The sequence below is a fragment of the Tyto alba genome, unplaced genomic scaffold (assembly GCF_018691265.1).
Source record: "Tyto alba isolate M040663 unplaced genomic scaffold, T.alba_DEE_v4.0 Super-Scaffold_6, whole genome shotgun sequence".
Taxonomy (NCBI): Eukaryota; Metazoa; Chordata; class Aves; order Strigiformes; family Tytonidae; genus Tyto; species Tyto alba.
Window position 1 is genome coordinate 40,102,374 of NW_024881327.1, and position 27,098 is coordinate 40,129,471.

The 27,098-nt window shown below is 37.2% G+C and overlaps 1 protein-coding gene across 1 annotated transcript in view; it reads left to right on the top strand.

Annotated features, from left to right (window-relative positions):
- Positions 1 to 19,318, top strand: part of BOD1L1 (biorientation of chromosomes in cell division 1 like 1) — a 37,284-nt gene extending 17,966 nt beyond the window's left edge. Inside the window, 15 exon segments of the mRNA XM_042807725.1 lie at positions 173 to 240; positions 1,739 to 1,808; positions 4,396 to 4,442; positions 5,380 to 5,467; positions 6,507 to 6,586; positions 7,248 to 7,332; positions 8,301 to 8,374; positions 9,702 to 9,777; positions 9,858 to 9,892; positions 11,803 to 11,848; positions 15,243 to 15,277; positions 15,392 to 15,476; positions 15,923 to 16,076; positions 17,836 to 17,979; positions 19,140 to 19,318. Of these exon segments, the coding sequence (XP_042663659.1) occupies positions 173 to 240; positions 1,739 to 1,808; positions 4,396 to 4,442; positions 5,380 to 5,467; positions 6,507 to 6,586; positions 7,248 to 7,332; positions 8,301 to 8,374; positions 9,702 to 9,777; positions 9,858 to 9,892; positions 11,803 to 11,848; positions 15,243 to 15,277; positions 15,392 to 15,476; positions 15,923 to 16,076; positions 17,836 to 17,979; positions 19,140 to 19,248 (1,196 nt within the window). The 3' untranslated portion in view covers positions 19,249 to 19,318.
- The last annotated feature ends 7,780 nt before the right edge of the window (positions 19,319 to 27,098 follow it).

A 27,098-nucleotide genomic window follows, 5' to 3' on the forward strand; every position in this document is an offset into this window, starting at 1 on the left:
TTCAGCTGGTTTGCTGCGGACAGACTTGCTATTGTTTCCTTTGCCTACAGGAAGGGATTAAATTAATGTGCTGTGTTCATGAGGTGGTACTGAGAAATAACATCCTACTGTAGCATGAGATAAAAACGGCATAATGTAATCTAATAATTTTAACATATTTGTATTTCATTAGGCAATAATGCAGCTTTACCAAAGTTGGCAGAAGAACTAGAATTTGAAAGTAACTTGAGAACTGACGAGGTATTTATTGTTTTTAAAATTTTGACTATACTGTTTCTTGTATAATTATACATCTTACGAGGGTTTCTTACTATACTTTTTGACTTTTGTGCAGCAAAAATGATATTTGAATTTCAGAGCTTTTGAAGGGTCATTTTTTTAGATTATTAAGCTGTACTTTTCTAAGCAGCTGGCATTTAAATTGTGGGCTGTCCATGTTATTCTGTGGTAGAACCAATTCCCTTCCTCAGCCATGCTCCTTCTGTGACCATGACATCCAAGTTTGCTTTTTTTAGAATTGGTCATACTGTATGCATGTTGCTTGTGATGGTACTTGTAAAATAGTCATACATGCCTTAACTCTTACAGTTGGCAATTGTTAGTTTGGTGCTTTGAGATAGTAAACACATACTGCTGTTCATTTCGTTGTATCACTTCCTTGCCAGTCTTCAGGCTCACCCACTCTCTGTGTGTTTGAGGAACACTTGCTGCTGTTCTGTACTGTGATAACTACAGCCCCGTTATCTGCTGTAACAGAAGAGTAGGGCATCCTGGATAACTCAGGGTATTGGGGCTCGTGGTCACACGTAGCTTATGTAAGACCAAAGTTGAGCCTGTCTGTCTCTGCATCTGTGCTGTGATCTGTACTAAACAGGGTTCCCAGATGGGTTATTTCTTCATTCAGGTGCAGGACTGGATTCATATATTTATATCTTGCCAAGTTTTCATAATAAGTATTTAGAGGGAGAACATGGTTTAGAGACTCTATGAAAGGGTGGATCTGCACAGGACTACTGGCTGCAGCTCCAGGGCAGACCAGCTGGGTATTTCTGAACAAGGTTTTTATGTCTGGGATGCACTTTAGAAAATCCAAGTCAGCTTCAGTCTGGTGGGATTTACTGATTTGAGTTCCACCTGCAAGCAGCTGTACTGTTTGCCAGCATAAGATGGTCCTAGAGTCAGTATAGCCATGTTCACGTGGCACTGTATCTGAGTTTACAATGTCCAGATCTGGCTTAAGTACACTTAGCTCCATACAGCATTATCTATGCATCAGTAACATATAGCTGAACTGCAATTTGAATTAAAACCAAAACAAAACAAAAGACACAAAACCAACACAAGTTGAAAAGAATTCACTATACCTTGTTATACATTGCAGATACATAGTTTTCTGTATATGTAAACATTTCTAGAATATTGCTGGTGTTTGGAACTCCTGTTAGAGTAGACATTGCACATTGACTTCCTGAGATTTCTTTTGAGATCTCCTGTTTTAAACTAATCTCTGGTACCAGTGTTAACTCTAAGGTCAAGGTTAGGCACTGTACTGTTCACCAGTAACATGCCTTAGCTCTGATGGTGTTCCTTAACATTTGTACTGCTGTCTTAAGAAAGCTTTTGAAGACTTCTGGAGATCATGATAAGACAATGTTCATCACAACATGAGGGGGGGGAGTGAGACATACTTGTTCTGGATGTATGCAATATTTTTTTTTTCTTTTGGTTTTGTGCTTAGCCACAACAGCCTGAAAGTCCAAGAAGCGAAGAGGAATATGTGGATCTTCATACTAAAGAGTTTCAAAAAGGTGACTTTTATACTGATTGCAGCTTACTTTTCATACTGATTTGACTACTACTTATGATAGGAGGGTTGTAGAATTGATATATACTGTGCATAGAGAGATTGAAGCAAAGCCTGCAGAAATCTTCTTGAAATGTTTCTAGGAGCTCATGTGGCTTTGCATTTGGTTTGTGGGGAAAGAGGGAGGGTCAGACTTTTCTTACAAAATGATATGCTGAAGGAAAGGTGTAAAGCATTTAGGATTTTTAAAAAGTAGACTGCTAACATTCTATTTAAAATCAATAAACAGAGAAAAATGTTTGCCCAGGAAAGGTACAGAAACTTCCCCAAAGAAGGGATTTCTTCCTTATGAACTTAGAATGTCCTTGTTTCGGGTGTTGTGACAGGCTGTCTGAGGATATGACAAGAGTAACTACTATATGACTTAAGTCACAGAGACTGTACAGAAGGGTGGTTGGGTTTTTTTGGTTTTTTTGGGGTTTTTTTGTTTGTTTGTTTGTTTTTTTCTTGCTCTCCAGAAGATTAAAATATTTCTGGCAATCCACTGAAATTTGAAAAGCACTTATAAGTAGGTAGTCACCTAGCTAGAAATCTCAATTAGTCAACTTGGATCTGTGCTCAGTAGTTCTTTTCCCATGTATTGAATTAATATTCTGTAAGAGGAAGGAAAAAAAAAAAAATCCCTGTTTCCCAAAACCACTTTATTTTAAAAAGTGTGGCAATTGTTTGGCTTTCCTATTAAAGCAGAAACAAAACCCTACTTTGTTTCCATCTTGATGGATTTTGAGCTCCAGATGCATTACAAAGATGTTTACAACACCACCAGATGAGAGTTAATCCCCAGTTAATGGAGTAAGAAGCAAAACTAACGTGACTTCCAAGAGGTACCCGTGATATTGCTGCATATAGAGTCCAAAGAGGTTAAAGATGCATTTTCTGTTATGAAAAGTTGTAGCTGAAAGCCTAAATGCTATGAAAGGACACACTGTTAAGCTCACTTCTAAATTTTTAGACATGCATACCAAAATAACTATTTACCAAATAGAAGAGAAAAATTAGGAATAAGGTGAGATATAGGATTTCTTTTTATTCTTGGAACTGGTCAAATTCACATACCTGGTTTAATGGTGGTATATATTCATCTATATGATAGGAGACGTACTCTGTTCACAAGAAAGAAAATGTAAACCCTGAGAAGGGGTTGGAAGAATGTGGTCTTCGGGACAGCAGATCCAAAACTTGAACCAGTCTTCCTGTACTGAGGTTTCTTTGAAGTGCCTGAAAAACTGTGCAACTTCACATCACTAAGTCACCTAGACAGACAGTACTTAAATTTTAAAATGTGCAGATTGAACTAGCTGTGATAATCTTGTTCCATGTAAAATGTTTAACAAAAATCCATTTGTTGTGTAAATCATGTTGGATATGACATGCTCTGAAGAATAATGCTTTGTAGCTCTTGGTAGACAATTTTTTTTTTTCTCCCCCACCACACAATAATCTCTCTTTATATATATATATACATGCATATATACATACAGCTCAACGTACGTAAAAGGAAGTTGTTTAAAAGACAAATGTGTGTCCTGTCATGAGTATGAACAGCAGACACAGTAGTTTAGTGGTCCAAGATTCCTTGGAATGTAAACAAATCATTGCTGTTTGAGTGGGTAGGATCTAGCTCTTCATTTGACACTGCTTTAAAAATTGAAAGATACTGTTGCAACTAAACAGTGTAGCTGTGGAAAAATTGTTGCTAAAACATGTAGATTTAAGAAATGAGCTACAAATTATACCAAATTCGATGTAGAATAGTGTGAGTTTATAGGACGATAGGTTTATGTTCTTATTGTAGCTGAAAGTAATACTGCTTAGAATGTTTTAGTGGCTTTTTTTTAATTCGGTGCCTTTATGAATCAAACTTTAAGGGTTTTGTAGAACACTCGCTGGAGCAGCTTCTGTATGATCCTCTTTATGTATCTATGTGAAATGGCTCTGAAAGTTACGGATATTTTTCAAAAGTGCAGAGCACTCATCAGCTTCCATAATTCGTAATTATTTTCCACATTTTTGTGATCTGGCAGGCTAAGCAGAGTTAGAGTACAGTAGAGTCTAGCTATTGGACAATTTCCTTACATGCATTGTATCAGCTACAGGTCTCATTAGTACAATTAGGCAAACTTTAGTCCTCTGGGAACATAATGTTATAGCATAGTTTTCATTGCATTTTTCTTCATCCCATGATCCAGCATCTAGGGTTGTGATAGATAAAATTCTGATTCATTCAAATGTTAGAACTATATTTGAAATGGCAAAGTTACCATATATTTCAAAGATGATAGCCCCATGATTGCCTATATTTTAGCCATAAAATTATTCTCAATTATCCTATGCTTTAGAAATCCATATTCTTTATTTTGTTGTTTGAATATTGTTAAAGAGAATGTTGGATACCTCTTATCTCTAACACTCAAAGTAAGTCTTTCATAGTTTCAGGTATTCTGGAATCCTTACAGAGAGGTGAAGTAGAGGATACTATGACACTTCTCTCTTGCTTAACTTTTCTGATTATTTTTGTAATTATTTTTTAGTAGATTTGCTGCAAAGGAATATTGCTTCAGGAAAAGAAACTTTTCATGTAAGTTCTTGTTTTTTAAATTTACTCTCTAATTCTGTACTGCTTTTTTTTTTTTACTTGCATTTACTTCTATTTACATTAAATAGTCTCTAAAGGAAAATACTTTTTTTGTATATATAGAGCCTATGTATACTGAGACTGTGCAGCTGTGTAGGTTGATGTCTAATTATTCTCTCAAATTTGCCAGTAAATAAATCTTATTGTATTGTTGTTCCATGGTCTGAGTATTTCAAGACTGTTGTTGACTGGCAGAAAAGAGAAGCTTGATTGTCCTCCTTGAGAATAGAATACAAAAATAGGGATTATTTTGGGGGCTTTTGATCAGGACTAGAAACCTGTTATTTTAATGTAGTCTACTGTGATTTCATAAGAACTTGTAGCTTATAAGTATAAAAGGGATGACTGGGAAAGTTGCAGAGGTAAAGTGTTTCTTATGGATCAGAAACAAGACATTTAACACAGATAACAAGCTTAAAAAAACGTGTTTGTGGTTTCTTAAACCCGAGTTGTAAATTTACTTATTGCTATATTGTAATGCTATTTGGTTATGTTTCTGGTGCTAGTGAGATACTTCTTCTGCTTCTGCATATAAGAGAGCGTCCTTTTAAATCCAGAAATACTTTGTGTGAATTGCCATTTTAAACTGCTTTTAAAGCACACAGTAGGGTGCTTAATTAAAACTGAGACTTTTTTCATTAAAAATATCAATTAGAAATTCTGAAAATAGTATGAGTCAGAAGGTCTTTCATAGTGCTTTCCTATAGTAGTAACATTACTTGAGGTCTGGGAATAAATTGCTTTTGTAATACTGCTACTTTCCATTTTAATGCACGTTGTACTTGAAAGTATCAAGTAGGAAAAACTTTCTCCCTTCTGTGTTTATAAACTTCATGGAAAAAAATAAGGTAAGGAGTTATTTTGTTTGTTTTATGTGTAGGTGGAAAACCTGGATACCCAAATGTCTGAAGAACATAGGTCTAGAGGAATACAGTGTAAATCTGCAGGAACAATGGATAAAGAAAACTGTAAGTGACACAGAACTACATGAATTTGTGTAAAGCTTTTCTGCTGCAAAACATTGTACTGTGATTAGGCCATAAAATGGTATTTTAGAAGAAAGAATGGAATATGGGGAATTCCAAACTCCAAAGCAATTGTTCTTCCCAAAACAACTTTTACTATTACAGTTAATATATTTGATAAAAATATGGTAACAAATTTAATACTGCATGGAAGAGTAGTAATAGAAACATTTTTGGTCATAAGTGACCAAACTTTATTTGTTCAGTCTTTAAAATAATTACAGATTTTATCCTTTTTAAATAAAACAGAGAAGGAATATAAAGCTGAGGAAAGGTGGTCATCAGGGAGAAATCTAGCTATTCAGTAGACTTTGTGAGGCAGGATGCTTCCTTCTTTTAGGTTGGAAAGAACTAAGTTTTAGTGTAACCTTTTATATGTCTTGAAGCAAGTTAAGTTAGATAAAGGTTAACTTACTTCTAAGTTAGACATTTTGTTGACATAATAATGATGAGACCTGACTGTAATATCTGTTCAAGCTTTGCCCTCAACTGCTTTTGTCTTTTCAGCATCAGAACAATTAAAGACAAAAACATTAGGATAATATCATTTTTATAACAGTTTTTATTCTGCTTCTAAGGATTCTGAATTGATGGAGTAATTAAAACCCATGCTGTATTCATTCTAGTGTCCCACATAGCATTAACTACTTTCTCTGTCTCTGGGTGAGCTGACGTTAAGGTGATGTTCTATTTCTCGATGTGGTACCTGTCAAATTTCAGTTTTGAGCTTATCTTTAAAAGCAAACAAAAAACTAATCCCCACCCATAACATACAAGAAACATGGAATTCTTTTTTGTAATTGTTATGTCTTCCCTTTTCGATGAGGGGTTAGCATGATTTTCTGTTCACATTTTTGTAAATAAGATGATTCTTTTCAAAATCCTTTGAATACCACTAATAATGAGATGATATAAAAGTGGCATCAAAATCTGGCAAATACAGAAGGCACTTTTTTAACACTTGAACTGTTTGTTTTTGCAGGCAACCAGCTGATTGCTCAGGATGTGAGAAAAGGTGATGGACAAAGTCAGTGTTCCAAAACAAAAGCTGATAACATCAAGGTATTTTCAATAACATTTTTTTAATGTTCTGCAATCGTAATGTAAGATGGAAGCCTAAATTTTTATTTCTATAGCAGTTTATTGTGGGAGGTATTTTCATTATTAACTGTAAACTAATTTTGCAGTGTCTTGAATACACAACAACTGACTATAGAATGATACTCACTTTCAAAGTGGAGACAATTAAAAAAAAAAAAAAAAAGTCAGGGGTCTGTGTTGTTGGGCACAGCACCTGAATCTGTTTGAGGTGTGGTGGACCAATCTGCACAATAGTTAGGCGCTTGGGATAGCATGGAGCATTGCTGGATCCTGGCTGGCTGGTCAGTTCAGCGTCTTCATGGTCATACTGATCTGAATTCTGCAAGAGGGTACTGGACTTTACCTGAGTTCTGGGTTCGTACTGATCCCTTTTAAGTCAAAAACAGGAGTTTAGAAGAAAATAGATGTTCCTTTTAAGAGTACTTGCAGAATATTTGGGACTATCTCACCCACTGATTTTGGTGAAGCTTCTTAGTGTCAAGAGACATTACAAAATCTTGATGGATAAAATAACTACTCACATGTGTATTGAGGTGTGGTCTTTTTTTTAGTATAAGTAACCGACAACGATCTTTAATTTGTAGTAAGATGCTCTTTTCTTTGTTGTTTCAAAATAATGTAGGAAGTTATTTTAGGTGAGACAGCAGAAGTGTCCAAAGAAATGGATGTAAAGCATACACCTTCTAAAAGTGCTATGGAAGAAAAAGGTAATGAAACTGCCTGTTCCGGGCAATTTTCTGAACCCATACTGAATGCTATTTTCTTATCATTTGAATGATTTTGCGAGAAATTAGGAACTTGATCCCATTTGATTGCTGTCTGTTCTGTTACTGCTATCAAATAATGCATTAATCTTAGTTCTTTTAATGGTGAGAGCAGATTTGATGTTTCTGCTGTGCTATTGCCCATCCACTCCATTATTGCTTCAATATATATTGCAGGTAGGAAAGCTGATTGCAAATAAATGGGTGGATAGGAAAAAGTATGATCGAGGTATGTGACAAGAGCTTCTAGCTCTGACCACAAGTAAGAGGTGTCCTTCCATGAAAACAAACATGATATATTCACTGTCAAAATCAGTCCTGTTTGTTTATGTAGAGAAACCAGCTAGGAAAGAGAATGCAAATTTCACTGTCATAGTTGAGTTATTAATTGCATTAAAATAAATAATAAAAGATGGTGTTTCCATATTATTAATATTAGCATTGATGTAACTTCAGTCTGTCTCTGTGTGAACAGTGTATCTTCCCTAATGTTAGCTTGACCTATTAATAGTTTCATCTCTCCAGTGAGCATGCTGACAAGTCTGAAACTGTTCTGCAATGAGCTTGTATCCTCAGCCTCCTGTTTAGTGGAATGTGGGAGAAAACTGAATAGTGGCTCGTATTTATCTTACCATTTTACAGTGGGTCACACTCTTGAGCTTTTGTTTTTGCCTTAAATTAGAAGACCTGCCTAACTCATCTAGTGTTAGGGAAGCATTCTGGCAGACAAGTGTATTGTTGCTACAAGGCAAATAGTGCTAGTTTGTGATGGGTGTTTGGGGGGAATTTTGGGCTGCAGAATGTAGATGTTTTTAGTGCAGAGGTTGTGGCTTTTACCTTTTTCTTTGCCTAATAAAACAAAGGGGTACAGTTTCTGTCTTTTTTTTTTTTTTTTTTTTGTACACATGAAGATGAATTTACCATTGAACAGGAAATGTCTGAAAAGGAAAAGCACGGTCTAGAATCAAGTGAAAATTCTCCAGAGGTGAGTGGTCTTATTGATGTTGACTAACTGAGATTATGCAGGTTCACCCTGAAAATAAGTACTTTGTCTTTGTATTTTATTGACAGCCATTAAAACTTTGACTTCAACACAGAAATAGCTGTGAAAATTTGTGTTTGATACTGTAAAGTACCAAAGACTCGTGTAGTTCTGTGCCACAAAGTGTAAACTCACAGACCATGAGACATCAGTGGCTGATTATTGAAGTAGAAGTAACTCCCTTCCTGCATTTAATAGTACTTATACGTTGTATAGAAAGCAAGTCCATAGAGTTGTATGGAAATCATGTTTTCCGAAAAACTTGTAATCGAGATGTGGGCAGTTTAGTCGCTAGCAAATATGACTTGGCTTTACAAAATTATTATCACTAAACAGTTTTAGAACTCTTCGTGTCATCTCTTATGCATACACTTCTTATATTCTGCAGTGGTGGTTGTAAACAAGTGTCTGAACCGTAGAGATCAAAATTGTTGCTGGCCCTTAGAATTCTCAGAAAGACGTTGGATTTTGTCATTTGCTGCTTTTGCCTCTAGTTTGGAAGTGTAAGAAAATTTAAAGAAATAATTGTTACGTTTATTCAGTCAAGACTTGAGTCACTAAGATTCACTGCAAGAGGGAGGGGAGACATCACTAGACTTCAGTAAATGCTGGTTGAGACACTTAACCTTCTTCCCTTGTAAATAGAATAAAGTCTGGGGGATTTTGTGATCTGAGATTGGGGATCTTTGAGCTGAACATCTGACTGTATTCATTACTTAAAGTTGTCTTTCAAAGCTTAAACTTCAGAGCAAGGGGCCTTTTTTTACTAAAGGCCCTGTTTATGTAGAGAATGTCACCAATCTGTGTATTGCGTTAACTAAGATATTGACTGATAACACTTGCTGAGCTGTTACAAGCCTGTGCTATATGGCATTGCGAAAAGGGGCTTACAAGATAAAAAGTTTGGAGTTCTCATAAGACTGAAAAGATGTGGTAGGGTATATAGAGTAAGCCAGCAGCATTTGTGAGACCAAGTGACAGAGTTGTGGTGGGGAAGGAGGCAGAAGGCACTGTGTTCTCAGGCATGCTTTGTGCCTGAGGCCAGCCACAGAAAATTTTGTAGAATTGGGAGCTGTCTTGTTTCTTTCCATCTGTATCAATGGATTTCATAACAAGTAGTGTCGTCTTATGAAACCTGCCTTGTCTGTATTTTTAAACTGGCGAGCACTACTTCTGCCACTATCACATTATGAAGTAAGCAGCAATCTTTGTATGATACTGTTTAAATGCTAAATGTGACTAAAATATTTTTGTCCTTTACTTTTAATAGGAAAATCAGCCTGTGATAGTGAAACGGAAAAGGGGAAGGCCTCGTAAATACCCTCTTGAAGCTGTACAGCCTGGTGGTAAGTAGTTCATAATACCTGTGTGGAAAAACAAGGAAAATATTGACATTCAAGTTCTGAATTCATATTTCTTCCCTCAGGTGGGGAGTCAAAAGCTGATATGAGCACTGGGAATGTAAGTGCCTTTATTTTGTTTGGGTGCATTTAAACACGGTAATTCAAGAGCCAGTTATCTGTTTAACAGTTAATGCTATTTTGGAAACATCTTATGGAAAACTTGATAATTTAGTTCAGTCTAAGCAAACAAATATTAATAGTATCTCCTGATATAACTGAACTTTGTAAGTAAAATGTACTATTAAGTCAGGACACAGCAAATAACAGGATCAAACCTAGTACAACATGCTTAATACAAGTCTAAGAGTTGCACTGGCTAGCAATCAATATACATGTATGCAGGGTGAAAGTCTGATTGTGTGCACGTGTCTTAATTTGTGCTGAGAATAATTTTGTCCTAAAGATCATGGGTGATTTTGTTTCAAAAACTTGAGATTTTTTTTCTCTACTGAACCTATCATAATAATAGCTTTTAGTAAGTCTCTATATCTGTAAAATAAAGTATTGTGTAATGCAGTTGTACACATTGTAATATAGATAATACATTCAATTCAAAAGGTAGCGACATGGTGGTTAGTAATGTAAGAGCTCATGAAACATACCTCTGTCTTTTAAAGCTCATCAATATTTTGATACCTTAACCCCCATAAAGTATGTTCACTGCAAAGAAAATATTCTATTGGGTGTGTTTCTGCAATCCACTTGGATTACAGCACAGGGTAGTAATGAACCAGGCGTATTTGTGGAGTACAACTAGTTGGATTTATTCTGGTAGAAGGCTCCTCTCCTGGGAATTCCTGTATGTCAGGATCATGTTATTACAAAGGAAAGAGATGATTTTAAAAACAAAGTTGTATAGAAACTTGTGGGTTTTACCTGCTTGCCTGGTGAGGCACCAGCTGGCATGGGTGGCAGTCAGCAGTTTACCTAAGCTGTAGATAGCAGGAGTTCTGGTCCCTGCTTGTTCTGTTCCCACAGCATTTCGGACAGGTCTGGTTGAGTTTTGTTTCAGAATTCCTAATCATTCCTAATTGATTTCCTTCACTCCCCCCACCCATCCACATATTAATTTAATGAAATGTAAATTGAACTGGTACGGATTTTGGTGTTTCTTTATTTTTTTTTCAGGGGTTTTTGTTTTGGGTTTTTTTTTTTTTTAAATAAGAATTAAAACTAATTTTAAAATCCCCTTCAGAAGTAGATATACCTTGGCACCCTCAGTATTGGAACAGAATCATCTTGTTGTAGTTCAACTATTTTAAAGGTCTTGTACCTCTTAGTGATAACTAATTGGTGTGTCAGCCAACTAACAGGCTGGCTTCAGGAGGAGCGATACCTGCCCTCCATCTGAGATAATGGCTTTCTAAGGTGAGACATTATTTTTTCATGATAGTTTTCCCTTGGCTGCTTTGAGAACATGTTGCTACTTCAAAGGATGCATAGGCATCTTAGTGTACTCATTCAGTGATGAAAGCAACTGGATTTTTTGGATAGTCATCATAGGAGATTATGTAATTATACATAGCTCTTTCTGCATCCCGAGTAAATACGAAATTCTAGTGATTCATAATTATGCAAATCTGTCTGCGTGATTACATAAAGTGACTGCACTAAACTTTTTTGTATTGCTGATAATTACGTTTTCAGAAATGTATTTGACTGAAGCTGCTTTTAACTTTGTGTCTTTTATTGAAGTGACCTTACTTTCAATTAAGTTACTGAAACTGCTATGATTTCTTTTGTTTGTGGGCTGATTTGACTCATTTCAAATACCATAAATGGAAAAAATGCATGCTACTGTTAAGAAACTCGATGAAAACTCTCTGTATACTCATTAGAATGTTCATGCTTTCTACATTTGCAGATATGTTCTGCTATAAATGGGAGCAAGTTTCTGTGTTTATGTAATACAATCCTAGATTTGTTGAATTCTTTAAATTAAAAAAAAACACTTTTTTTTTATTTCAGCTGCAGTTTCCTATCTTTGCAAATAGAGGGAAGACACCTCAAACAGGTAAGCAAATTATGTCTACTTCAATAAATAAAACAAAAGATGGACTAGATAAAAGAGGGTTTTCAAGAAAATCATATGGGTCCTTCCTAAACATCATCCCTGGCAGTCAGTATTATCAACGTGTGAAAACATCTGAGTAAACAGAGCAGTGAAGACTTGTCCCTAATTCCTACTGAGTTTTTAATTTTAAAAAAGAGCAGCTTGATAAGAACTTATTTCGAAGATGCAGCAGCACTGCTAAGTCCTGAATAATGCATTGCAAAATATACCAAATAATTTGTTTGTGTGGATATGCACATGACAGAGCTTCAGAGGCGGATAGGTACCTCATCAAACTGGTTTTTAATGACTGGTTTCCATTTCTGCTTATTTTCTTCCGTACAGCAACTATCAATCACACTTATTATATTAACTGTTTTAAAATTAAACATAGAAAAAAAATTAAAATTTTGTTCAATTAATTGGATTATCTGTGGATATGTGTCTAAAGAGCATAGGGGTAGCTTGGGGGGGTATTTCTTTCCCCTTTCACAACTGTTGCAAGATCTTTGAAAGATGATTGCTTAACTTTACTCAGAAATATACTTCTAGTGCTTCAAACTAAAGTTAAATAAAGTGAGATACTTTTCTATTTCTCTTTCCTGTTCAAACATCTGTGATTTGTAGCAGGTCAAACTTCGGTGAATTTTAGATGGCGTAGTTCATTTTTTGCATGTATGGAGTCTGGTTGAAACTGCAATGGTTGTTTAAATGTCGTTTTAATTATGGCCATTCATTGAATGGATTTTAAAATCCATTCAGGAAGCAGATGAACCTGAAAGGCAGGTTAAACAATGTTTTGTAAACAAATACAAATGGTCATGCAACAAATCTGAGAAAACAAGTCTTCAAAACAAATCTTTTGGAGTTTCCAAAAGCTTAGATTTCTACAGAGGTATTAATCTGGCTACACTGCACATATGGAATATTTCCTATTTTCTCCACATTTGCTAAATGTCAGATTTAATCCATATGCTTCAAAATTGTCTCTGGAGGGTTAGCTGGTTGTGTGGTACTTGGTTTCTATCAAGTGCAAAGAGAAAAGACAAGAATGTGAGGAAGGTGTGAAAGTGCATTCTGGTTTGCTTTTTAGTCAAAAGAACAGACACCTGACTGTGTACTTAAAGCTTAATTTAGTGTGTTAAGTAACATTTCATTTTCCCCATAAAAGGCTGATGATATCACAGTGATATTAAGAGTGTAGAATGTGGATGAAAAATCCTGTTAAACTTTTCATCGTATCTTAGCATTCATGTGATAAAAGGATTTGAAAAACCTCTGGCAGTGAAAAGAAAATGAAGTGGAATTCCTCTGTGCAGTTCACTTACTCTGGTAATTTTGGGGTGTTCTGCACAAGGGGTTGTGGTAGAGACAAACCTGTGCTGTGGCTTAGGCCCAGCTGGCAGCGAAGCGCCATGGGGCTGCTCGCTCCCTCCCGCCCCGGGCTGCTGTGGGGAAGAGAAGCAGAACGAAAACATAAGAACTTGTGGGTTGGGATAAGAACAGTTTAATGGGACAACACAAGGACAGAAGTAATAAGAATAAAAGAATAGATAAAGCGAGTGATGCACAATGCAATTGCTTATGACCTGGAACGCAGCTCTCAGCCCATTCCTGAGCCATGATCCCTCCTTCCCTTGCCAGCTCCCCCAGGTACATACTGAGCACGATGTCCTATGGTATCCAACATCCCCCTTGGCTAGTTCAGGTCAGCTCTCTGGGCTGCGCCCCTTCCCAGCTTCTTCTGCAAATTAATTATCCCAGCTGAACCCAGGTCAACTCACCTATAGAGTGGGAAGCAGAGAGTTCCTTTTCGGTCAGTGCAACTCATGCAGTTAAGAGACATCCAGTTTCTGAAGGCAGCATCCTCCTGTAACACTGACACTGAACTTGAAACTGAAATTATTTTTCACTTATCAGTAGCTGCTGCTGTAAAGTTAGTAAGATTTTAAAATACTATAGGTTATTATTTTTATACTTGAGGCAAAAGTGCTACATTTTCACATCCTAAAGAGAGGGTTGTGTCTGTTGAGAGGCATGTCTTGTACTTATATGGAGTATTCTTCAATCAAAACCAATTTTGCTACAGATTTGCCAAAACATACCAGAATTCTGAAATATCTATCTTTTGAACACAACCAAATTAATAAACGTTGGTTATGTTAGACTTATTTTGTGTGAAATACTTAATTCAGTGGACAGTCCTATGTTTTATTGCATTTCTTTATTGAATAGTTAAACATCTTTGCGTTTTATTTCATTTGCTTTTGTGTAAAAGTGTTTTTCCCATAACCTTAATAAAGGAACTCCAAAAGACTTGTATGTGAATTTTAGAATATGTTTCTACTCAGATTTATTTTTGAACCATTGCGTTGACATTCTTCTGTTTGTTCTATCAGGCTAATTGGTAATGGGTTTAGAGTTTGTGTTATCTATTATGTTGCTTTCAGAAAACAAAATAGGCAGCAATTTTATGACAGGGAAATAAGGTATAAAACTTTGCTTTTGTTTAGGTTGCTTGTCTCTTTCTATTGCTAAGGATTTTTATCCCTGCAGTGTTGCAGATAATTCCATTTGACAAATCTCAAAAGCTTTGTAAAATAATCTCTTTCTTATCATAGAGTTAGTCAGGGTAGAAGTGGTAATGGCATCTACCACGGAGAGAGGCCAGGTTAAGACATGGGTTGTAGGGTTATAAACGTATTTTAACGTGCACGGGCTAGTCTGTAAGAAGTATTGAATTGAAAGAAAGAAGTACTTCAGCAGAAAAAGTCGCATAATTTGCATACCAAGTTTTAGACAGGTTTCAGATATTGTCTTTTTGAGCTACAGCTGTCTTGGTGCTTCACCATGGGCATAGTTGAACACTAGAACAGATTGCCTAGAGGGACCCTGTTCTTGGAAACTTTCAAAGTTGGATTGAACAAGATCTTGTGCAGTATGACCAGATCAATTAATTTAGCCATGCTTTGAACAGGAGGTTGGACTAGATGACCTCCAGAGGCCCCTTCCAAGCTAAATTTTTCTGTGATTCTGTAATTGGTTGGCCGTAGTTAAAAGGGCTAAGTAACTTTTGCTTTTCCATGAAAACAAAACAGCATATGCAACAAAGCAATAAATAATGTCAGTCATATAAAACCTTACTATTTACAGAAAAAAATTTAATCATTGTCCCAGTCTCTGTATATAACAAAATACAATTAAGCCATATTCTAAATTAGAGAGACTTTAAATGTTTTCTGAGCTTCTGTGATATTTATGCAAAGTTGACAGAGTTTGAAAGAACTCCTTTTTAAACTGATTGGCAAAAGATTTGAAGTTCAGGATTAAGTTTTGTTCTTCCCTTTCTTTTTAGGTACAGACATATCAAATAAGAAAGAAACAACAAATGTAAGTGCAACCTTTTTAATTTGTAAGCTTATACACAGTATGCAGTGAAAAACGTCTGTCTTCTATTTAAATTATATTGTTCTTGTCTTACTTGTTTCCATTTTATTTTTTCAGGAAGATGAAGCTGAGAAAGCAGAAATGATTGCACGTAAAAGGGGAAGAAAGCCCAGGCGTTCTCTGGTTCAATCAGAGGAAACTGGTAAAAACATGAAACCGTGCTACTTCTAACAGAAAGAGAAGATATTACTGTGCCTTTCTCTTTGCTAATAGCAACAAGATAAGCTTTATTCAATTTTCCTTTCTTGAGGGAAAATCATTGAGTTACAGCTAGTGTAAATATTATGTAAATATGTGTAAATTGCTGTAATCTCATGTCAGAATTGCTACATCCCAGATGCTTCTATAAAGCCTCATGAATTTTCTATGAATTCTGGCTATGAGCTGCATAAGTAAACTGTGGTGAATGTGTTAGCAAGATTAAGTCAAACAAGTGTGAATTAAAAATGTTGAGGCATAAAGGAAATGGAAAATTACTTACTTAAGATGGTATTTGTGAATAGAATACCTTTTCTAAACTAAGTGTCCATATCCTTTTGGAGGGCTTTTGGAAAATTATAGCACATGTGTAAAATTTTACATGGACAGAAACATTGGAGCCAGAAAGAAAACGTCGGAAATTAACCTCTTCTGAAGATGAACTAAAAGAGCAGGAGGAAGGTGAAGAAGATGATGGTGAGGAAGATGATGAAGTACATTCCGGGGCCACAACTAGGTCAGCCACAAGATTAGAGGCTCAAAGGTAACTGCAGAGACACCAACAGCAGGCTTTTTTTCTACATTGGTCTCAGTTGTGGGGTTTGTTTGGGGCTTTTCGTTGCCTGTGTTGGTTTTTCTTGTGTTCATTTTGGTTTTTTGTTTTGTGGGGTTTTTTTGTTTGGTTCAGTTTGGTTTTACATCAATGACAGTTTCCCAAATAATTTTGGTTCTAATTCCAGTATCACTCTTCTACAGATCAAGGGGCAGAAGGGGAGGTGGGGAAACTGTTAGGGTCTCAAAAGGCATACTTGAATGTCAGAAGGTAAGAATTGATCCTGTTGGCAGTCTTTATCCTAGTGATGTCTCAGAAGTTGGGTCTAAGGGCACTTAGTTCTAACAGGTAAAAAGGGACCTCTGACTTGACTGTGCAATTTGCCATTTGGTATTTGGAGTTGGAACAGGGTGAAAATTTATTTTTCCATGTCCATTCCTTTTTCCCAATATTACTGGAGTTAAAAACCTGAATCTGCAGCATTGGAGGCTTTAATCTCTAGTATGGTGATCTGCAAGCTCAGAAAGCAATCTTACTGCAAAAGACTAGTGTGATAGCAAGAGTTCTGTTTTCAGGAGGCCCTTCTTCACCTCCCTTAGCACAGGTCTGCCTTTTTTTAGGGAAATTGAATTATAGCAGAGCTCATCCTCTTGACTTTGTTGTGGAAACAAAGAAAGATAGCAGCTTTGGGAAGGTTTAATTTATGTTGCTGCCTTCCAGAACAGAATTGGAGTCCAGGCTTTGTTTTTATATTCATGGTAAGATTTCTGTAAATTCACTGTATTTACTTCATTCCTAAGGATATTGTATTATATGTTAGCCTTTGGGGTTTATTTGAAGCACTGTTCACAGTATGCTCTTGAATTCATGATTTCAGAGCTGAATGAGAAAGTAGTTATGTAGTCTTCATTTAAATAAAAACTGTGAAGGTTTATCACTACCACTTTGCAAAAAACGTCTTTGGTTTTGGTAAGTGCAAAGGGACTTCCTTTAGTCTCACATAACTGTTAACACTAAAATTGTAATGAAAGTTTAGATATTAGTGTTTTCATTCTGATTGCTTGTGGAAACGTCTACTTTTTTGTTTATAGATATGTGTGTGTGTGTTTTGTCTCAGATTTCCAATGCTTTCTTTCTAGATCTGACTGTAACAAAGCATCTCTATCTTAAGGTGCTGAAAACAGTCTGCATTTTATAAGTAGCATTTGGGAATAATTCCGTAGAAGGGGCTGCTTCTTTGTCTTCGGCATTGTTAGATTATCAGCTTTTCAGATTTAAGTAACCTGTTTTCTAAACTATAGCTACTGATGATTAATTTCAGTTTTTCATGTTTCTGAACTGGTAGATACTGAAGCTAATAGTTCTTTCTTTACACTAGATAAGCAAATTCTCTTCTGCAGCCTGTTTGCCTTTGCTGCCTTTGTTTTTCTGCTGGTACTTACAAGCTGGTTTTTTAAACATGGACACATGTACCAGCATTACTGCAGATTTGGAACTAATAATTTTTAGTTAAATACTAAATATTGTCAGTAAAGTAACCTTTTGGTTCTACATTTGATATGATAATACACAGCTTGGAATTGTAGTTTGTGTGTTGCATGGAAATCATTTTTTTCACTGTTTATTTTGGCAACTTTGACCTATTGCAAATACTGTGCAGTCTTAATTTTCTGCACTTGAAATGCAAGGAGAAAGTGACTTGGTAAAAGTATTTTGTTATATATACATTCATGATTCTTTTGTATTACAGAAAGCAGCCCAGCAAGCCAACCACACGTGCAACTTCTAAAGGCAGCAGTCCAAGTTCTGTTTCTCCTAGAAAACGACAGAACCTAGCAGCAAAAAAAAGATCTCCAAGTGATACAAAAATTAATAAATCTCCTCCATTGACCCAGTAAGTATTAAAGTTGAATCTACTTCTATTATTTGTTCTGGAAGCCACTAGATTGATCCTTTCCTTGTATGTAATACCCTGTTTCAAAATCTGAACAGCAGTCTAGCTTCACTCTGTTCTGTTGTGATATATAAAAGCTTTTAAAGGATTTTCTTCTGTTTATGTTTTTCTTTTTCTTCCTTTCTTTAACATTTGGAAGACTAGAATTTTTTTCTTTCTGTCCTCAGAAACCTCTTGGGAGAATCTGCAGTATTTTAACTTGAGCTCTGATTCTTTCCTGAATGGGGGAAGAGCAGCTGTATTTCCGGTTAAAGCAATATATGATGACATGATTCTGATGCTTCAAAGTTCTTTCTCAGATTAGCTGATAAAAGAGAAGAAACTCCGAGAGTCTTTATATCAAGTTTTGAAAATATTTCCCTTTCCCTCCTTCTGTGGTACACTTTTTAATTTTTAAAGCTGAAACCACAGTGTAAAATCCCAAAGGAGTAACAAATATGATGTACAGTTGCTATTCTTCTTGTAGTTCACCTGTAAAATGGGTTATATGCTGAATACATTTACTTGTCATCAACTCTGAACCTCAGGAACATGTGTATCAGGCACTGGCCAGCTGTCACCGTTCACCTCATGTTAATTTCTTCGCGTGGTTATGGATAGCCAAGAGTTTAAGCCAGACTTACAACTTGTTGCATCTGAAATGTGGTGGGTGCTTAAATAGAGATAAGGGTACATGATGTCTGCCCTTTACTCCCTCTTGTGTATGTGGGACTTTAAGCCACTCTTGCTACTATTCTGCCTTTGTGAGTCAGGGTACAAGGTAATGTAGTGCATTCTATTCTGTTATAATCTACAAGTCTTTCCAAAATAAAAGAGGAAGAAGGAGGAGAGCTCTAGCCCCAAATCCTACATCTGGAGCACTCTCCACATACAGGATTAGTGTGCAGTACCCTGCAAAGATGGGATGGGAGGGTGCAAGGCCTCCCTGTGGTCTGTGCAGGTCTATAATATTTTAGTAGTAAGCTTCTAAGTAATATATCCTGGTAGTTCATCAGAGATGGACAGTTAAGTTCCACCCTCTAAACAGGATTGTGCCTGACCACCCTTTTTGTTTTATAGACACTACCATTGTTAAAATAATTTTTAATAATGCTTTTCAGGTTAAAGGTGCAGTCTACCAAGCGTAAAAGGGACGACAGCCCAACAGTGATACGGAGAAAAGGCCAGCAGAAAGCAGAGGATACACCAGTAAAGAAGGCAAAACGATAATCTTTACCAGCTAGTACTGTTCATGGAAGAGTCAAAACAAAAAAAAAAACATCTGTGCTTCTATTTTTTTTAAAGCAAAGGGATTTGCACGTGCTTGTTTCAGAGCTCTAAGTTAATCAATGCAGTACTTTAAGTTACATTTTAAACAGCTTTATAAACTATTGTTTATACAGAATATTATGTACATTTATTTCAGATGAAAAATAAGTTTACTTTGTATCTGAATGAAAAACAAAGTAGTTATATATTTTATCACTGACTTGGAAAGTTGGGGTTTCCTAATGTGACGTGCTAATGCAGATGCTTCCAACCCATGAGGCACCCCTGGGCCTACTAATACACTTTGTATATAAACTTGTAAAAATAGGTTGTATTTTACTCTGTGTATGAATCTAATCAATGATGGACATTTTATTTATTATATGGAAAGCATTGGTCTGTAAACTTTAGTATATACCTTAGGTTTTTTTAATTATATATTTTACATTCTATGCAGATGTCGGTAGGAAACTTCCCCTCTGCTCCACCAGGGCTGTCTAAAACCTGAAGTTCTCTAAAATATGTTCAAACAGTTGGTAAAGTATTTTTCTTGCATGCATGAAACTAGTTTAGCATAGTGAAAGGGACTCGGCTCCTTTCTGTTCACATTTGTGACAAAATATAAAATTTAAAATGTAATCTTACTAGATTATATTTTCACTTGTGAATTTACTACCAACCTCAAGAAATAAATAGTATTAGGTTAGATTTATTCACAGTCAGCCAACACTACTCTGAAATGAAAGAGTTTTATTTTGCAATTAAACACCTGTTCTTTCAGTATTTGTCTTTTTGACAGAGAGGGACCCATTGAAATCAAATGTCACTTCTAACTATAGAGCTTCAGCATTTTATGTTACATTTTATACACAGGTATTAAAAATAGAACCTGGTGTTATTGCCAGAATCTTTTTTTAGTGTATATTAACTCTGGTAAGAGCAAATGTTCAAGTGAAGTTGTATATAAAGTTAAACTTTTCTTATGATCAAATGTGTCTCTTGTTATGATGTGATGAGTTGCCAAACAATCTGAGATTATTTTAAGTGTTTTGTTGATATTCTGGTTTATAATTAAAAAGGATTTGGGGGGGGGGGGGGGTTGGAATATTACTTTTTTTCTTTTTTTCTCTTTTTCTTTTGTGAGGTTTTTTTTGAACTTGTTGTAAGGCAGATGTTTCTGTCAGATATTCTGCTTGGTTTCTTACTGAGATTTTTATATAAAAATTATAAAATGTTTGCCAAAAGTCTGAGTTGCCATATCTTATTATTCTTTAATTGTATTGCTGTGGAACTTTTTACAAACGTATTTGACTGGAGCCTGATCTATAAGCTTTCCCCATTAGTGTCTTTAAATGTTTACAAATGCTTATAGTTTAGGTATATAATCAGCAGCGAAAGGACCTAACCATTTGTCAGGCTTAGTGCTCTGTAAAAGCAGGCTCACACATAATTTTTCTCCTAACCAAACTTGAGTCTAAGGAAAGAAAACTTCTTTGCTCTAGAAATCAACACCTTTTGATTCCTACCTTAACTCTGGTACCGTACAAATAGATACCTCCCTAACATACTGCTGACATGCACCTATATATTACTAACACCAACATTTATGTACTTCTACAGTTGCAGTTGTAGGATAAGTTGAATCTTTTCCTTTTTTCTTTTTTTTTTTTCCACTTTGCCCCTTGCAATATTCATAGACCAAAATTACAGATTGCTTTTCAGCCTCTCTTCAGTAAGGCTTAACAAGCTGAACTGTTTGTTCTTCAGTCAGTGCTTTCTAGACTTTTGACGTTTGGAGTCCTTCCCTGCATCTGTTCCAGTTTTGTTTCCTTACACCTGAACTCAACTCAGTAGTGAGATTGCTCAGGAGGCTCCTGAGGAAGCCCCCATGGCACTATTCTTCTCTTTGCTGCCACAACACAGTTTATATTTGCTTATTTCACAGGCGCATCTTTTCTGATGGATTATAATGATTGACAGAGGTACTCCTAAGTCTCAGATCTTCTGGATCCTCTGTTGTCTAATGATCTCAGTAGAGAAATAGAACCCTGAAGATCATGGACAATCTCTCAGAGTTAACCTGCTTAGAGAGGTCTTCTACTGTCTTTCCCTTTAGCAGTAGATGACATTTAGGAAAATCCTTTTGTCTACGGAATGTATCTGGTCATTCATTAAGTTATTCCATAATATGTGAAGGCATTAAAGGAAGTATTTTTCACCAAGAGAGCAATTTTTACTTAAAGACGGTGGGGGGAGAGTGCCAATTCCACAAACTATTTTAACTTAAGCATATTTCACTCACTGCATGATGGTACAAGAATAGCACCTTTCTCCTTTTCAACAAAATAGATGGTTCTGGCAGGCCATATCACTGTCAATCCATGTTTGGAATTTTTTTTTCTTTGCTTAGTTGTTTCAAGTGCCTGTCGTCTAAATCACTATTATACTTTACAGGTACAGTAGTAGTCTGCTGTATTTAAGCATAACATGGGCACTGAATATTTAGTTTCCAAGTTTTTCATACGCTGTCTCCCAGAGCCCTTCCTGAGCACAAGGAAAGGGGCAGGAGGGGCAGAGGAGCCAGTTTTTCCCTTTGGTGCAGCAGGAGGCACATCCATCTTGTTCAGGAGTTAGGCGTTCAGTACATCTTGAACCATGACACATGTATAAAACTACACTTTCCTACCCCCTGCAAATTTAGAGAGTTCAGGGGAAAAAATACTGTTCTGCATCGTGATGGGACAATGTCCTGAAAGTGTTTTATGGAGTGATGCTCGAGGCAGTTTGTTGCCACCTTTAGTGTGAGAACATGGTTACCCTGCAACCCAAATAAATTTCTAAGCCACGTGTTGGGGCTTTTTTTAATGTTACAGTGGATGTTTTTTCTTTCCAGGTCCTTCTGGAACTGCCTCATTTCTCTGAATGTTAAAATACTGAGTGAATCAGAGATGTCCTGGTGGACGATGGAGTTCAAGTCCACCCCTGCTGAGTTTTACAGAACAAGAACTTGAATTCTGCTTACCATGCCTCAGCTGCTGGGTGTTAACCAGCTGACTGTTGGCTAGTTGTCAGTATCTCTTCATATCTTCTAGTGTGTTCTACTTAAAGGTTATTTATGTCTCTTTACTTTCTTCAACCTAAAATGCTATGGGGTTATCTATGATATAGATTTTAAATCACAAAAATGGATTTTGGTTGGTTGTTTTTTTTGTGGTGGTGTTTTTTAAACCAACTAATGGGTCATCAGTAAAAGTTCATTTGAAGTTTTCAATTTTTGATGGGGTCTGGCAAGCTTGTGACCCTTGCAACTGGTGAAATTTCCCTCTAGAATCTGATCCAAAGTCAGTAGGTGCGCTCAGCAGCTGGGGCAAAGTTTTTGCTGATGCTGGCAGATCTCTGAATGCCTCAGTTTTCTATTCCAACAGCCTCTCTAGTAACACATCTACTCAGTTGGTTGTGGGTTGTTTTTTTTAAGTACACAGTGTATATCCCAAATACACACATCCACTGTTTCTTCCCTCTCAGCCTATGCTCTGAGAGCATCACATGTATAGAGCAACCTCTGGCCCTGATCCCTCAGAGGCCGCATACTGTCCTGAGCTGGCTTCATCTATACAGAAACTCAGCAAAAATTTGTCACATAAAACTTGGCAACCAAGAGCAGCAAATGCTCCTGGTCATGGTGACTATCAAGTGACATCCACCGTGATGCAAGTCCGATATAGGCTTAGGTGTCAGCACTAAAAGTGGTCAGTCTGATACCTGCATCAAGTTCTGCACTGGGAAAACACTGTTTGCCACCACAGGCTCTTGTCACTCCTTGCTTTTGGAAGAGGTAGTGGGACCTCTGTGATGCCACGAGTCACTGGTCTGAAGGGAATAGATACACTGGAGTGGAGCTGGGATACACTGAGTGACTTCTACATGTCCTTCCAAAGCAGCGTTTGATTTCCTTGGAGCTGTACCTGTTTATATTGTAAAGAGTGAATTGAACTGGTAGATTTTTGTTCTCTTCCCATTAAAGTAACATGGGAAATGTTTTCAGTTTTAAGATTTAATGTTAACGTCCTAACAAAGGTGACTGCACATTCATATAGCATACGCTTACGCCAAGCTCTTGATAACTTAGGTATTCTCAACATTGCCTGCTCGGTCATTTCACATACCAGCTCAGAAGACTCTTATCTTTATGACTTCAATAGCCTTCTATCTGTTTCGTTTGCTTGTAGTTTCAGTTCAGAGGAAATTGCCTGTGTCAGCCTTCTGCAGGTTTTGGCAACTTCTTAAAGATATTGTGCTTGCTTCTTCCAGTAGATTCCTTGTCTCAGCGATGTACGTCACACTCCATTACTTCCATCAGCTTCTCAAAAATCCTGGGTCTATTTCAAGCAGGGTGATTTTTTCTACTAAAACATGAAACTTTAAACACCAAGGAAATTCCATCTGCATTCTAGTCTTTGTTTCCAAATTCTGATGTTTCACCAAAATTCCTTGAAAGGCTATTTCTGATTTAAACCCCCTTCCTCTTTGAAATCTCAGCTTTTTAGCTCTTATCCTTGCTGGCTTTGTGAATAAAGTCCAAAAGAAAAACATAATAAAAATAAATGTTTCTCTAGGAGTCCCTAGATAGCTATATTTAAAGCTAGGAACATAACACTCTTGCCAAACAACCAGGGAAGAAAAATATGGTTTGAAATGGCCGTAACTTAGTAGGGCAGGAATAGATTTTTTGGCATCGACTGTGCAACTAATTAGCCTAGGGTGGGGTTTCATGGTCTGACTGCGACTGCAAGGCACCTTTCACCTTCCCTCTTCTTCTGTCCCTTGGCCAGTGCCTTCCTCCACGGCAGTGTTGGGTTGGACAGTCACAGACTGCTGGACCGAGAAGCCTGAGATTTCCTCTTCAAAACAAAACTGCAGATTAGTTTTTAATGTGGCCAGTTTACTAAACCAGCTGTTGATGGGGCTGTGCAAATGCTGCTGCCCACACAAAGATGTGGCAGAAAGGGGATGTGGAATCACCCTGCCATTGTACCGTGAATTTAGGTTCACTTCAGTCCATCATCCAGGTACACTGTTAGCTCTCACATGCATCTGTGGTACTTCTGTATCAAGTAATTGGTGTATAAACAGACAGTGAGCTAATTCGTGGGTTTTGCCTTTTCCTAATGACAAAACAAGGAGGCTTCTTGCAAGAAGCGTGGAGTATCCAACCAGTCCGGGATCCTTGCTGTCTACCACGTACTAAGGAAAGATCATGCAGTTTTTGAAAGCTGAAGCCAGATAAATTTAGACTGGCAGTAATGTGCTGTGTCACTTCCCAGCAGTGCAGGTAGTTTAGCACTGAAATGACTTGCAGGGTGCGATGGGTTCTTCCCTAGCGGGATGCTTGAAATTCTGACATGGGACAAGATTTTTCAGGGTTCTTTAGGAACTGAAGCCCCATTTGTAAAACTGATGTAAAGGTTGGGGTTGTACTCAAAGATTAGACTGGATCTAATGTCGAAACATCTGAATCTAAGCCAGCTGGCTCCCTGAAGAAGTTATGAATCCAAATGAAGCATCAAAGCCTCCTGTTTTAGGAGATTTAGATCCTCAGGTGCAATCCACAAAGCTGAGCAAGCTGTCCTGGAAGCTGCAGCACTGGCCTGTGGGAAACACCTAGAACTAGCTCCTCAAGGACAAGCATGTAGTGCTGGAACACAGTATCTACCCTCTGCTTAGGTTTCACCTTTGTTGGCCTTTCTTCCAAAGACACAAAGAAAGAAGGCTTCTGGTTAGAGCATGGGGGGACCTGAACCCACACGTTTCAGGAACGCAAGGCTGTAGGCTGTCAGGAGGTGGGTACTACATTCTCACCCATTAAGATATTTCACATCCTGTGACATGTCCTGCTTGCTGAAGCAGGAGCTAGGGACCGGGTCTCACCGTCCACATTCCAGGTGTGTTCTACTCTGCAGACAGAGATGTTAGGGGCTTGTGTGTACCACGGTCTCATTCAGTGTTTGTCAAAAATAAATGCTTAGGCTTTTAATTCCAAGGTAGGCTTCATGTCTGTGGATTCTGAACAGGACAAGATGTCCCCTTCCACCTTCAAGTTAGGTGTTAAAACAGACTTTGAAGGGTTGTTTGTCCAGCTCGGACACCTCACCAGGCACCTGGTTAGCCTGGCTGCTTCCCCGGGCGCTGTGCAGGATTCCTGCTGAGGTGGTGTGGCACCCAGTGGGTATCTGCCTCCAAGGATGATATCACAATATTAATTATTATTAATGTAAATCCTCTTAAAATCACAGAGCACTTGTTCCTCTGTGCTCTCAGCATTGTGGAAATTCTTCCTTTGCTGCTTTCTAGAGATACAATGTAGGTCAAGGCACCTCAGTTTTCCCACATTGGAAACAGCTGAAGTGAAGATTATTAAAAAAAAAAACTTCACAGAACAAAACAACAAAACAAAACAAAACAAAACAAAACAAAACAAAACAAAACAAAACAAAACAAACAAACAGCATCACCCACATCGAGGTTTTATTGTTTATTTTGTGTATTTGTTTTGGGTTGACAGTGAGATATACTGGCACTTGAAAGTCAAGGTGGGAGCAGCGGGGGGAGATGTTACGAGATGTTTGAGGTACTACTTTTTTCAACATCTCACAACCACCACTTGTGAAACTTGCAGTGTCAGTGTGGATGTGATGTAGAAATGATGAGAGAGGAAACCAGTAACCTAAACTGTGCAGGAGGACAGACTGGGTTATTTTACTGAACCCTGCTAGCAGTGAGATCTAGATCTTTATTAGTACAGTGTAAAAAAATATGCTATGTAGGATATGATAAGTAGAGCAGACATAGAGTAGAAAGTAGAGGTGAAAACCAAGTACTGAAAAATTATTAGATGTACTCTGCTGGGACTGGTGGCTACAATGTCACCCCTGTGCTTGCTGTTAGCTTAGCTTAGCTTTTATTTATTGAGCATTCACAGCCACTAACGTAGCTCTGCTGAGAGTTAGCAGTGAATGTAAGATGCAGGTGCATTGTGGTTGTGCATCTATGGCTTCACCATCAACATCTCTTATCAGCAAGCTAAGGTGCTCTGTAATGTAAAAAAGCTCTCAAAGAGCCCTGATCTCTAATGTTACCAAATACATTGAAAATAAATACGGTTTGTACTGGGGAAATAGAAACCTTTCTGTCAGTCGTAAATTCAGTTTGGAGATTACATACCTGCTGCAGCCACAGCAAGCTCCGTTTGGGGCTTTTCCTCAGGGAAGGACAATGTCTATACATGGCTCCAGCTCAGCCACACACAAAGTGCAGCTCTTACCCGGCTTAATCAGCCAGTGGGAATAGAGCTAAAGTATAAACAACTCTACCACCTATTTCAGCGTAATTTGGACCCTCCCTCACTAGCAAACCACATGAATGGACCAAAATTGGGCTGTATTTTTAAACACAGTTCCTTTGCTGATCACACAGCCAGACAGCACAGGCACTGGCTGTGCCTCTGTGCATGTACTCAAGGATGTAATCAAGAATAACAGAGGAATATCAAAGCTATCAGTCTTATTATCAGATGGGCAACTTAACCTTCAAATGGTGTCCCTTCCTTTTCTAGATTTCATTGTAACATCACACATGCTATACAACCATTTATATAAGTCAGCATACATTAAGATGAATGGATAAAGAGGAGTACATAAGAGAAAAAATGCTCAGTGATCACATTCATGATATTCTAGCACCGGTTCCAGTATATAAATTTTAAAATGTTAAAATTAAATAGTCATTCCTGCTTTAGTGCCCAAAGCAAGCAG